The sequence below is a fragment of the Falco naumanni genome, chromosome 4 (assembly GCF_017639655.2).
Source record: "Falco naumanni isolate bFalNau1 chromosome 4, bFalNau1.pat, whole genome shotgun sequence".
In the NCBI taxonomy this organism is placed as follows: Eukaryota; Metazoa; Chordata; class Aves; order Falconiformes; family Falconidae; genus Falco; species Falco naumanni.
This window is the reverse complement of record NC_054057.1, coordinates 17,684,943-17,698,412: the sequence shown is the minus strand read 5'-3', so window position 1 is coordinate 17,698,412 and position 13,470 is coordinate 17,684,943. Positions and strand designations below refer to the sequence as shown.

Genomic DNA, 13,470 nt, shown 5'->3' with positions numbered 1-13,470 from the left:
TGGGTCCAAGTGCAAAAATCTCATCTTTTCCAAGGGCACCCATGCAGAACATAATCCAAAGACTGTTGGGGTAAGCAATCAACTTTAACCAGCTCTGCAGCATATTAGGAGCACTCGCCTGCAACATAGTCATTACTCTGGCCACTATGCAGCAGAGCCTTTAAGCATTTGCTTAACTTTTAAGCATATGAGACTACTTCGTGATTTCAGAGCACTGATTTACAAGCTTGGATACACTTCTGGACTGAGGCCAGGGAACTCAGCCCCTTGAAGGAAGGGCTGGGGAGTCCTGTAAGGAGCAGGGAGTTGGACATGGTGATCCTTACGGGTCCCTTCCAACCCAAGATCTATGATTCTATGATCTCCAACAGGGGAGATACTGGCACATTTATTCACAGTGTATTCTTACTATTCTTTAAAAGGCTCCTGCGAAACTTGACCAGGCAGGTGGTAATCAACCTAGGAAAAAGAGGTCCCATTCCAATAAAATTCTGTTCTGCAATACACAAAACCAAATAATTTCTCAACTCTCCTTTTGCACAGTCATTGCTTAATCTAAAAAACCTAGAAGGTAGGGCAAGATGGGACTGTGTCTGTATTCACATATGGTCAATGCACATATCTGTACATATATGAAAGCATCATTAGACTAAGCACTGGCTATGTACCAGGAGATGCCAGCAAAGAATAAACCAAATGGCAACCAGGGATGAGTCTAACCTACTTCACTTCTATGGCACAGGAACAGAACACTCCCAGCCATGTTTACCTTGCAATTAACCCCCCTTCCCGTTTACTAGCAGACCCTAGTTTACTTCTCTTGCCTTTCTTAATTAAAAAGAGCTGTTAAAGAAATTGGGTCAGACCTTTTCTGCTACTAAAGCAATCATTATCATTAAGACCCTCCTTTCCCATCACTCCCTGAAGCAGAAGACAAAAGACGTGTAAAGTACCTGCACGTACTTTGCATCAGTCTCTGCTCTAGGCACCCCCTCCACTCTGTATCACTGCAGAAATGTAAACAGCAATAGCAATTCTGCCACGCTTACAAAAGCAATACATCAGATTACTGCACTAAAAGTGGGCTGTATTATTTAGCTAGAGCTTTTTCTTGGAAGGAAGTGAACAGCAAAATCTACAGATGTAGTCATCCCAGTACCTGGTTAGCTTCACCTGTGGCCAAATTACTCATCTTACAAAGGAGGGAATAAGTAAGTAAAAGTCAAACATGTCTGAAAAAGTAAAAATATTCCTTTCTGACATTCCAAATAGAACAGTACCACTTTCTAAAACGTCAAAAATTTTGTTTGATTTACATTTAACAAAATATTTTAAATTAGATGCAACAGGTTAATTGTCCATAGGCAATTCAGAGCTTTGCTTCATCATTTGGTTTGCCTTGGGGAGGGGGAAGAGGCAAGTCTCATTTCAGAGGAATTTGAGGGTTTCTTTGTTTTGATTGGCCAAAGAATCTGCAAAATAATTTGTTCATACAGTTTTATAAACTCTTGATAAATCAGACGGCCACATCTGCAAAGCATGCCTATCTCCACATCACAGGCAAACACATTTTCAGCTCTTCCCTTTGGTGGGCAGAATAATGTGAACATTAAAAAAATAATTGGAAAAAAAGAATTAAAAGAAAAAAAGGAAATTAACTGTGGATGGAAACCTTCACCTTTACCTTTTCTAGAAAAGGTTTAGTGGCACTTTTGAAAATATGAGGATTAACAATTGGAGCCACAAACTCCTTGTGTATTCACAAAATAAATGAATAGATATGATACCGTCAGCAGCAAGCTTTCCTGAACAGCTGTGCCAAGAAATCTTGGCCTAAAGAGATCGAGAGAAAGAGGAAAGGGACAGGACGGAGGTGGCTCCAGAAAAGACTGCATCATTTCTACATTGATCCCCAAGTCTCTGCCAAGTTGGCCAACAGGTTGACAGTGGTGTTTGGGACAAGGGCAGATGTCACTCCGCCAGCCCCTGCCTCACTCGCATTAGCAGCAGTTTGCAGCTCAAGCAAGCCTGGAATCAGGCCTGTGGTCAACAGATGTCACAATGTTCAGCCAGAGCAAGGTTTAATTCAGCTACAGTGAAAAAAACAGCCAGACCTCTTTTTGTCCTCACTTATCCCTGGCTTTCACTGTAGGGCACATGAGTTGGAAAACTCCTGCTATAGCTGGTCCAGTGTACTGCTGCAAAAGGGTATTTTGGTTAACCCAACCAGTGCAATAGCCTGAGAAGGCTGATCTGCCAAGCAAAAGCTTTTCATGCAGACTTGTTCTGCGAAACTCATAGGATCAGTCCTGATGTCCTTATCTCCCCTCAAAGTATCTGCAACTGTGCAACTGTACATGATGCAAAATTTACTTTCATTAGCAAAAAAAATTAAGTATAGCACAAATTTAACTGTAGGAAAGTTTCCTGAATATTCATGCTTTGTCTGCTGTAGGTCTCTCCAGGGTGATATCTGCTCTCAGCAATCGCTAGGGCAGAGCTGCCACAGAGCATTTGCTGTCACACAGCACACTTTTAATGGTTTGCAACCCCAGCAAAGCTGTGTTTACAATTTTCATGGCCAAAAGTATTTGCAAAGTCTGATCTCATAATCAATGTCAGCTAAGCGTTCAGAGCTATGGAAAATGCACAATAAAGACCACAAACATAGGAAGTCTTCAACTCAGTGTAAATACTGAAGAGCAGCCTGGATGTGTGGCCAAGGTAGATTTGAGAGCCAGCTGCAGAACTCCTTCCTTACATACTTCATAAATTCTGATAGCTCTTTTTTGCTTGCCTGGGACATAGTACACCCTGAGTGCATTACTTCTCCTTTCTGTGTATTAGTTTTCTCAACTGTAAAGTCAGGTTTTGTGGGGTGACTTCATGAGACATTTTGAAATCCAGCAGCGCTGAGAAGTGTTGTATACTCAACTGATAAAGTCAACAGAGAAACAACTATCTCCAATATAACATATCATGTGAAGAGACTTTTGAGTGCTGAAGTCACTAAGAGTTACATATGGAGTTTTGCAAAATTCTCAGTTGCATGAAGAACACTACTTTGATGCAAAAAAGGCATGTTTTTTTTCTGTCAGCACCTGCAAGGGTAGGGCCAAAGTCCCAGAGCCTGAAGTCTGCCAATAGTGGCAGGAAGGTGAGGAAGAGAGCATAGTGAGAGTCATTTGTCAGAGCACAAGTCTTAACTACAGGTCTCTGCAAATCAGAGATTTGCCAGCAAACCAGTAGAAACGGGTATTTTAAAATCAACCCTGAAGGGTTTGCAAAGGCTTTGTAATGCTTGCTAAAAGGCAACCACGAGCTCCCCAGGCTCAGCTCAGACGGGAGAGACGTCTTCTGTGGGAAAAGCAGGTTTTACACAGAATCACAAGTATCCTCCATCCTTAGCTCCTCTGATCCTCTGAAATGAGATATGCATGCAGGCAGAAGTATATATGCATTCCTATACATGCAATCATTGAATTTAATGCAGCACCATCTTCCAATTCGACCTTAGGCTAAAATACTTATTTCTTGCTTATGCTGTCTGGGTGGGGTAACTGAATTTCACATACTTCTTCTGGGGCTCCTCAAAGTCAAACTGCAAAGCAGCTGCCAGAAATTTCTCTCCATGTAAAATTTACAATGTGCATTTCTGAAGTGGTGGCTGGTGTGCCTAGCCAATCAGCTGAAAATGTCTGTGTAGCTAAAATTTTTGAAAAGGAAAATCACAGGATCTGCAAACACATCTGCAAAATGTTCTTTAGCAACAACTGCTCATTCTGAGTGCAAACCTTGAGAATAAACACTAACTTCTGTAACGGCAAAAGGACAAATGTAAGTCATACCTTCAGACTGCTCCTCATGACAAGGAACTCAATCTACACCTATAAATATTCCTTACAGTAGAGCCATTGTTCAGTTTTAAAAAATCAGCATAACTTCTTCAAACTAAACCCCAGATGAATACAATCTTCACATTTTAGCAAATATATCTGTTGCAAATAAATAAATCCCTAATTATAAAAACTGACTAGTTTATAGTCCTTGTTCTCATATTCTGGAATGAGCTATTGCATCAATTAAAAGAAAAGCACTTTTTTCCCCATCATAGGAGAAGCCACGGATAATTGGTTCATAAATATTCACTGGTATTTTAGGCATGGCCATAAAAAGGAGCCATTTTACTGGCTGTCCTGGAAACAGCACATTTAATGTCAAAGCACCCCTGAGAAAGGAAAGCTGAGGAGAGGCTCTCATTGCAAGGAGTTAACAGTGAGATCCTGAAGGAGCCACAGGTCACACTCACAAACAGATCTACCACCGTGGCATGAGAATAAAAATATAATGGATGAGCTTGTGTCAGTCTGGAGCTTGCAGTGATGTCAGCAGGAACCTGCCTGGCCGGGAGGCTGAGCTGGTGGGTGGTAGCAGTCCCACGCAGCACACCTGGGACAGGGACACGGCAGGCAGTGGGAGCACGGTTGGTCCTTGCCCAGGAGAGTGGATCTGGCTGCTGAGACACAACTTTCCCCCTCACCAGCCCATGCCTGAGCCAGGGCACCACATCACAGCTCTGAGTCCTTGCGCCGCTCACACTCCCAGCTGTTTTCTATGATTCCGGGGAAGGACCGGCAGAAGAAGGAACTACGCCTTAGGCCCAGTTAACGACTCATAACTTCCCTGTCATGACACCCTGCAGGTCTCAGGTATGAGGGCTCGTCTGCAGCTGCTTTCCAGATTTAAGGAAGTTTTTTATTTTAAATCCACACAATTGATTAGCTTGGTGGATATTCTGCACAGACAGCAAACAAACTCTTTGAGGCTGGGAGGCTCCTGCACCTCCCCACCGTCCTGCCTGCTGCAGAGCCTCCCCGGCCATGGATCCCTGTGTAGCTGCTCTTCCTGCTACACAGCAGAGTGGGCGACAAAACAAAGCTACCCCAGCTGCATGAACTGCGTAAAAGAATGAAAATGAACAAATTGAAAACAAACTGCAAGTGTTCTTAGAGCTAATTAATAATAAAAATAATAATTAGAACTATAAAACACATCCCATAAAAATGCTGTCTTCTTTACAGAGCAAGGGAAAGTTTCCATTTAAAAAATCATAAAACAAAAGAATGAGGGCTGCTCAATTTTTTTTTTTTTTTTTATAAAATAAGTTATGATGCATTACAATTTACACAAATAAAGGTCCAGAATAATATCAAGACTATAAAGCATGAAGATAACATATTGTTCTGGCAAGTGATAAAACTGCTCACAGTGACAGCTGTGATTTATTGAAGCAATTCAAATACACTTTGAAAGTATATTAGCTTCGCCTCTGCCCACAAAGGGCACATTTTAGCAGGGCAGGCCACGTCGGTGATAAATTACATACCAGCAAGAAGTGAAGGCAACTGGCAACATCAGATGCCCGAAGGCCCTGAACTACTGCGATAATGTGTTTTTCATGATAATACCGCACATGCAATGGCATCTGAGCACCTAAGGAAACACATCAAAGCTGTATTTTCATTGGCTTACAATGGTGAGAGTGGCTGGGACTTCCCAGCTAAAGCTGGCGTACAAAGCATTTACAAATTGGCTCTGGAACAAACTTTGGCAAAGAAGGTCACAGTTTAGATGCTGCCTTTTAGGGGGAAGGTGGAAAATAGCTGCCTCTTACTTCCAGGTTGTAGGCACTGAAGCAAACCACAGGCTGTGGACCTACAGGCTGCCAGCACACCACAGACCTTGCCTGCGCCTGCCTGCTGCACGACTGCAACAGGACTGGTAAAGTGACCCATGTGCTGCTGTGGTTTAGCTGTGCTAATATCCAGAATGGGATGGGGACTCGGCCATGTGGTCACCATGGCCATGCTGGCACCTGCACTGCCACTTCTGCGAAGGAAGCAAGTTACTGGGCACACTTGTTCACTGGGCACACCAGTTCAAACCCACAGTAAGAGCCAGGCTCTTCCGATGGCTCAGAACAGCACTGGGAAAGGAGCACAGAAAAAGCACCATGCCAGTCTCCTCCCACAGCAATGTTCCACTACTGTAAAAGCAGTGAAAAATTATTTTAGATTAAGACACTTTGGGCTAAACGCTACCCTCTGACATTCTAGCGCAGACAGTCAACCTAGCCTTCAGAGGGTGGTTTGAAGAGGACATCTCCCTAGACAGAGCCAAGGCAGGCTCTTCTCACATTACCAGGGAAAGTTTTACAAATTGGGCCTGCCTTCAATTATTACAGTCTTCCCATTTTGACACACCAGGAAGCTCATCTTTGTGTCTTTACAGCTCCTAAATTAAGAGCAACAAGAGAAATTAATGACTTGGCCAAAACAGTTACATCTTGCTGTGGATTATAAAAAGTTTATCAGCAATAATACTGTAATTGGCTTGTCTCCAAAAGATAAAACACATTTATCAAAGAGTTTGTTTCTGGTGTTTGAACTTCTATTTCATCCAAAACATTCCCTTGGGAAGTGATAATGAGTATCTATCTATTTCTATGGTACCCATTACTGTATAACCTGAGGACCTTGGACGTATCGCATACTTACAGAATGAGTTCATGTAACTTTTTAGAGGAAGTTGACCATTTCTTAAGTTTATGCCAGTAAATGCCTGACAGAATCATGTTTCTGTATTTAGTCTCTGTAAGAAAATCACCCCTGTGACACTGTAACTGAAATAGTATAAAACAACTATATACAGATTGATACTTTAAAACTAGGCTAGCTAAACGCTTTACAGATCGAGACCCGGAGAAGATGCAAACCTGGCAAAACTTAGTAGTTATTTCCCTGATTTCCCTAAAGCATATGGGAAGGAAGAGCTCAGCACCATTTTGAACCTGCCCCTTTATCTATTTTTTGTAGCTCTAATCTAATGATTATAAGAAATAACTTTTTTTTCCCTTGAATTGAAATTCTGGGTAGTACAGATATTACAGCACAGTGCAGGCTATCACTTCATTTATTTATGGCTCTGCAGCACCATTCTTCTTTAGAAACACTTGCAGGAATTGAATTGATTGTATGTTAAGTGTTATTCTTAATAGTTTTTTCATTGCTAGCTAATGGAAATATGGATTCAACATTATTTTAAGCTTAATGCAGTGTAAAAGAATTAGTTTAGTACACTGTAATTATGATTTTTTTTTACAGCACTTAATAGAAATACAAGGAAGAAATAGATTTCTTCAAGCAAGAGAGAAGAACAGCAGCATTTTGTTTTTTCAGCAACAGCTTGAATATCAAAGCTGTAATGTGGAAGTCACTCCTTTCTCTTTCTTGTCTACAACCTTCAGATTTACATTTGTCACTTAAATAAAGGAATGTGTTTGTAGCATGCCTCAAATTCTACCTTACCAAAAGACCAGAAACATTCTGCTAAACTTTACCTCCGAGCAGAAGAGGGATTCCCTCCTCTCTTCTGCAAATTGGGTAGGAGGTAGTAATCACCACAGCCCCTGACTTGATTTCAATGACAGAAGACATGAGAGTACCCTTCCCTGCCCCACCACATGCCTGCACTTGCCATTCTAAAGCAATGAAATAACCCTCACAGCATGCCAGTAATCAGGGCAGTAAAAGTGACCAGAAAATTCTTATTTCTATTCCTCCCACAAGTTCTAATCCAGAAAACATTTATTTTATCCCCTGTCCACTGGAAAATTTCATTCTTAAATAGGTTCCAAATCTCCCACCTTCCTAAACACCCATATCTATGTTGGTATCTTCAGAATGTCTTTTGGGACATTTTAACTGGAAGGCTAACTTCCACATGTGGGCAGAAATGTTACTTTGTCTGAAGAGCCCAACTTACTGGAAAACTGTTGCTCCACCTCCTCGGTCGGCTTCCCAGGTTCTCCGTGCTGCACAGCCTCTCCGGCCACAGCAGCCAGCCTAGCTGCTGCAGCAGCAGTTCATTTTTCTTCCATAGGGAGAAGGATGGTCTCCTGGGCCTTTGAGATCTCATTACAGAACCCAGCATCTTGTAACACAGCGAGTGTGACAGACTTACAATTTCATGCCTCTCTTTGAAAGAAAATGACTAAACAGAGAGCACCATCGAAAGGAGAGAAGGCGGTTTCTGATCTTGCCATCTGCTCCTTGCTGTCCCCTTCTCCCCATTTCTCTAAGCTGCTGAGAAACTTGCTGAGGCACACAGTCCCCCCCATCCCCCTCTCCTTTTACTAGGTGTTCAATAATAACCAGGCATGGCTCTACTTGAGGGCTCTAGCAACTATGGCAACACAAACAACAAGTTTACATGAAAACTGGAAATGCTCCATACATGTCAGGTTCCTTAGGTCTCCAAGGATAATAGTAACGGGGTTCCCAGGCCTAAGACAGTGGTTCTGGAAAGCTGCCATAAAAAGCCAATACTGTGTAAAAGCTGAGAGTATTTTACTATCTGCTTTTACAGCCTAGTAACCGTAAAGCGTCCTTTTGCAGTATTGCCCTTCAAATGAAAGGAAAAATCCCCCCTATATTACACTCAATTTTTCAGTTTCTGTTATGTCAATATAACAATCTTTTGTAACAAGGAGACAAAAGCTTCTCCATCTTCTTGGGATCAATATTATTGCTAAAGCAAGGACAAATGGTATCTCTTTGTTAAGGTTCTATTTTAATGTAGTGCCAAAATACAAATACAGTTCTAACTCAGTAGATAATAATCTGCTTTTCAGATCAAAGGCTGAAGTACCCAGGATGGAAAAACCTACATACCCTTTAATCATGCAGCACCATTCTCTCCCAAGCTCTGCACACAAATAAGTAATCTGATGATGCAGGATGATCTGTGCAGATGCACCTGTCCCAAATGTCACTTCATGCCAGCAGAAGGTTAAGGTCTGAAGTAAAGAGAAGTCCCATACTCCCCACAGCTCCCTTCATGCCAGCCCCGCTCTTCCATAGGGTGATCACAGCAGCTTCACTACTGAAGGACCCTTCAGCAGGGAGCTGCAGTTATTCCTAAAGCTATGGATGCATGAACTGTAAGAAAAGCTTGAGAAATAAATCTGGAGCAAACCACACAAAGACATCTGTACAGAGACAAGCAGGTCCCTGAAATAAAAATCAAGCACTGAAGACAGAAATTGGGCATTGCTTGGCTACAGCCACATTGCCTTAAAGGGTCACACTTCCAGCTTTTTAAAACAGGAACCCAGGTCGATGCATTTGTGTCCATATGGTCTCAGAGAGCACCGGGGTGGCATGGTTAAATATTCAGAAATCAGAAAAAGCTAACACAAAAGTAGCCCCTACAATGTCAATTCCAGCAACTTAGGCATATATGAATGAGATGCAATATTTAATTATTACCTAATAATTATATATATTGCAACAGGATTTGCCCTACAAATTGCCGAAGTGCCCCTCAGCAGTATTTCTGATCTTCCTATTTCCTAAGCTGCAAACCACGGGAGGACTTCAAAATGGTTTTGAGCATGACAGCTTTTAAAGACTACCTCATCCCTCACACAGGTCCAGACATGGAAGCGCACAGACGAATTCGTATACAACGTTAGCAGTTTTGCCCAGGCGGATCATTTGTGACCCGTGAGAAAAACCCTGTGAGAAGTACGCTGAGTAGGCAAAGTGAATTTCGGAAGATCAAGCCTCGATGAAATCTGCATTTGATTTTGCTGGGATACTTCAAAAGGGCAGATGTCTTGTCAAACGTTAACCTCCTGCCCTGGGGAGAGTTGGCACTTGAAGCCACAAGTTTCCTTTCCTCTTTGTTTGATCATATGAAGAAGAACTTACCTGCCTACACATGTTCTCCTCATACTCTGAAGTCACACACATAGGACTTTGGTTAACTAGATAAAGGATGTTCGTCTTTGGAAAGAAACAGACTAACACAAAACATACTGAAAAATAAATGGGCAAAAAAGCTCCACACAAACTCATCTGGTCCTGGGGTCAGCTCAAAGCATGGGTGTTGAAGATGTGAAGAAACCACAACTGCTTGCTGGTTAACTGAGATCAGAACAGAATTTGCTGTCCCTTAGGAAGCAGCATTGCTCAGTTTTGCTCATGCTCTTGCCTCGGACACAGGAAAGCAAATCCTTATACAGGAAAGCATTCTAAACATGTAAGCAAGTCTTATGGAGCAAGATGGGGTTCATATCTGTGAAATGATTACCTGAACAGGAATTGATGTAAGTATGTGCTTCAGTGCCCCACAGCTCCACTGCAGGGAAAAAAAGAAAGGACAAGTCAAAGGAGGCAGATGGTTTTCACATGAAAGCAGCCGAATTGGGGGAACTATTTCAATAAGCCTTGCCTGTTTCATCTTTCCTTCTATCATATAGTGACTGCTCTTAACCTCACAATTTTTTTTTTTAAAAAAAATAATCTTAAGCATTTTTTAAACAAGATTTGGCTGCTGGTACTAGGAAGTCCCTCGTACATTCATGCAACAGAGGGCAACTCTTGAGGCCAACACAATTCTTCCCAAGGACACCAGCAGCCCACGGGCTGTGTTTCTAGTATGATAGACACAGTGAGTTGTAGAAATTGCAGGTGTTTAGAGAAACAAGGTTTTAAAAAGGATAGATTCAGTATCTTCTTCTTAGTTCTGTCCTTCTTCAGACACTAGAAAGCAATAGAAAATGCTTGGATAGCCACTTTTTGAGTGGTAAAGGTAAAAATTCAGCTGATAAACTGAATACTGAAAGAGTGCTTTTGGTACCTTCACTGTGCAGCAAGACTAAGGCAGTTTCTTAAGTGACTCATGGGGATTCTTGGAAAACAAATGTAAAACTATCCCTAGTTTCAAAATCACTGGAAATACATGACACATGACCTTGACCTAAGAAATTGAACAACCTGGAACATTACAGCTTTTGCTCATTTACAGCACAACCCAACTATGAAATTATACACATGACCCCATCTAACTGTTGGACTTCTGGGTTCCACTCCACTAATATAGTTTTTAAGATTTTTGAAGAGAAGCCAACTCTTGCAAATTAAGCAGATGGTATTCTGAGGGCTGATTCCTGGAATGGACGCCCAGACATTCCCTGCTTTTCCATATCCAGGAAGCCCTGCCTTCCCTGCAAATATTCTCTAATGAGCAAGCTCCATGGTCCTTGCACTAAACAATGGAGAGCTGGGAGTCCTTTGACTTTCAGGTATTAAAAAATAAATCTCATTTCCAAATTGCTGAACAAGAAGATAACGAGATATTCTTGAATCTGCTAAAGCAGAGTCTGAAATCAACCACCTGCACAGCAGATCCACCAATATCCAACCCTGTTCCATCACCAGCAGAGAGTATATGGTGAAGTCATACCTCTCACCATGACAGGTGTATTGCCAACACAACACATACAAAAAATTAAGCTAGATCACATTTCTGATGATCAAAATTTATTGAGATTTTTCACTTTACTACAATATATTATAAGAACTGGGTTATCACTTCTTTCATCTCCAAATTAAATATCTCCAGACCTAAAGATTTTGAAAACACTTGTAACAATGCTGCTGTAAAATGCATATTCAACACAAGTTCTTGTCATTCACTTTTGTGCTTAGCAAGTGCAGCCTCATTTGAACTATTACAGTAACTACTGACGTACTTGCACACCAAAATGTAATGAAATGAGGTAAAATGTGGTAAATGTGTAAATAAAATGAGGTAAAATGTGAGACCCCTTAAGGGGGTATCAGAGAAAGGTTTTGGTTTACTGGCCCCCTTTTTCGTGCCATCATTCTTCTTGACCTAGTTTAGCCACCTTCTTGGCATACAGTAGCTACCACAAGTGTACTAAAACTTTAACAAACCTATGAAAAATGAGAAATTCAGTGTTTCTTTCCATCGCCAATGTTGCGATCACCCAGTGAAGTGCTCTGCTGTGATTGCTTCACAGAAATACAACCACTTTGCTCACTGGAGAGTCAGGCTTTTTCCCTCTCTCATTTTCTCAGTTTCTACTTGACAGATGTCCTGAATCTGTTCATTTACAGAAGGAAACTCAGGAAAGGAGTTCTTGCTGATTAATTATGACCTACTTGGAAACAGCATTTTACTAGTCAATTAGAAACAACTCTCTAAGGCAAATTGTATTTCCACATGTCCACACCTGTTTCTTCAATAAATTATATTCCTTATTTACACAACGGGCCATATTATAGCAAAAATGAGCTGCATAATGCATTTCCAACACCACTGTAAACTCATGTAACATATTAATGAGGACCAAGCAGAAAAAACAGAGGGAAGCTGAACTAACTTTTCCCTCCTCCACGCTTCAAAATGGTCAGAAAACTCATTTGTTTGAGGTCTAAAAAGACTCAGTCCTACCACACACTGCTCATCTGACTAACATTCTTAATAAAAATTAATAGCTCTGCACTTCCACTTTCTTCCTTATCATGTAACAAGTAAATACATCGAAGGGGGAAAAAAGGGAAAAAAGGTACAAACTAGCCTTCCTCAGCTTCTGTCCAATTGAAGCATACCATGTCAGCCTTTGTAGTCTTTTGGTTAGTCTCAAGTTTGCATAGAAGAAATGAAGAGTGTTCGTGCAGTTACACATTACATTCACCTTTTACATTTTATAAAGCTAAGAAGTCTCTTCAGTTTAGTTTGTAAACACTCCATAGCTCACTATGAACATAAGACAAATTGGATAGAAGCAGATGAGTCTTTATCACTCGTGAAGTTTCCACCACAGTAGTATAAATATGGTTCTCCGCAGACTTATGGTGTCTCCATGAAATCAGCGGTACCAAAATGCAGACCCAACATCGCCCTACAAACCCACTGCTGTTAGCTATGGTTCTTACTCCTTATATCGCAAGGTCCTGTTTCTCGAGGCAGATGAGCAATTCAAAGAAAAGCAGAATAATATTTGTTTTATTTTACTTAGGAATGTTTTCTTCCTTTAACATGACCCTGAAATAGCAAACTCATGGCTTCCCATCTTTGAGGAGCTAGGCGGGGGCTTGAACAGCTCCTGCCTATTGCTCCAGTAGGCAAGCATGCTAGGGCAGAGGTCTGGAGTAGAAAAATACAGCTCTTTATATTCCTGCATTTATTTATTTTTCCACATCCTTTGCCTTTCCTTATCAGAGAAAGCATCCTGTACACTGCCCCATGATATGAACTGATGATCCATCCCATACATGCATCATTGATCCTTTCACTGACCAGCTTTCACTCAGTTGGCTGAAAAGCCCCAAGGTGAAGTGAGGTTAGCAATGCTGCTTTGGGATCTGCAAGGCATGCGTGGGAGCTGCAAGGAACAGTAGTGTGGCACTGAGGGGAAAAGTGTCCCCTGAAGCTGCATGGGCAGGAGAGTGAGGGTCAGGGTAAAGCAGCTCTGACTTGTATCTTCAGCCCCCTTTAGCAGCTCACAACAGAGCAGAAACTTTATACGATGCAGTATCACTGAAAAATTTGTGGAAGGCAGCACTGATGATATGGTGCCCTCACTGAAGAACAGGA

General features: G+C 41.6%; 1 protein-coding gene across 11 annotated transcripts in view; it reads right to left on the bottom strand.

The window, feature by feature from the left end:
* ARPP21 (cAMP regulated phosphoprotein 21) overlaps window positions 1-13,470 on the bottom strand; it is a 144,227-nt gene that overhangs the window by 15,292 nt on the left and 115,465 nt on the right. For 7 of the 11 annotated variants that reach the window (XM_040593020.1, XM_040593019.1, XM_040593017.1 and 4 more), the window contains one exon: window positions 10,156-10,203. The exons of the other annotated variants lie outside the window; for them this stretch is intronic. In XM_040593020.1, coding sequence (XP_040448954.1) covers window positions 10,156-10,203 — 48 coding nt within the window. The remainder of the gene's footprint in view (window positions 1-10,155; window positions 10,204-13,470) is intronic. 11 annotated transcript variants of the gene reach the window in all.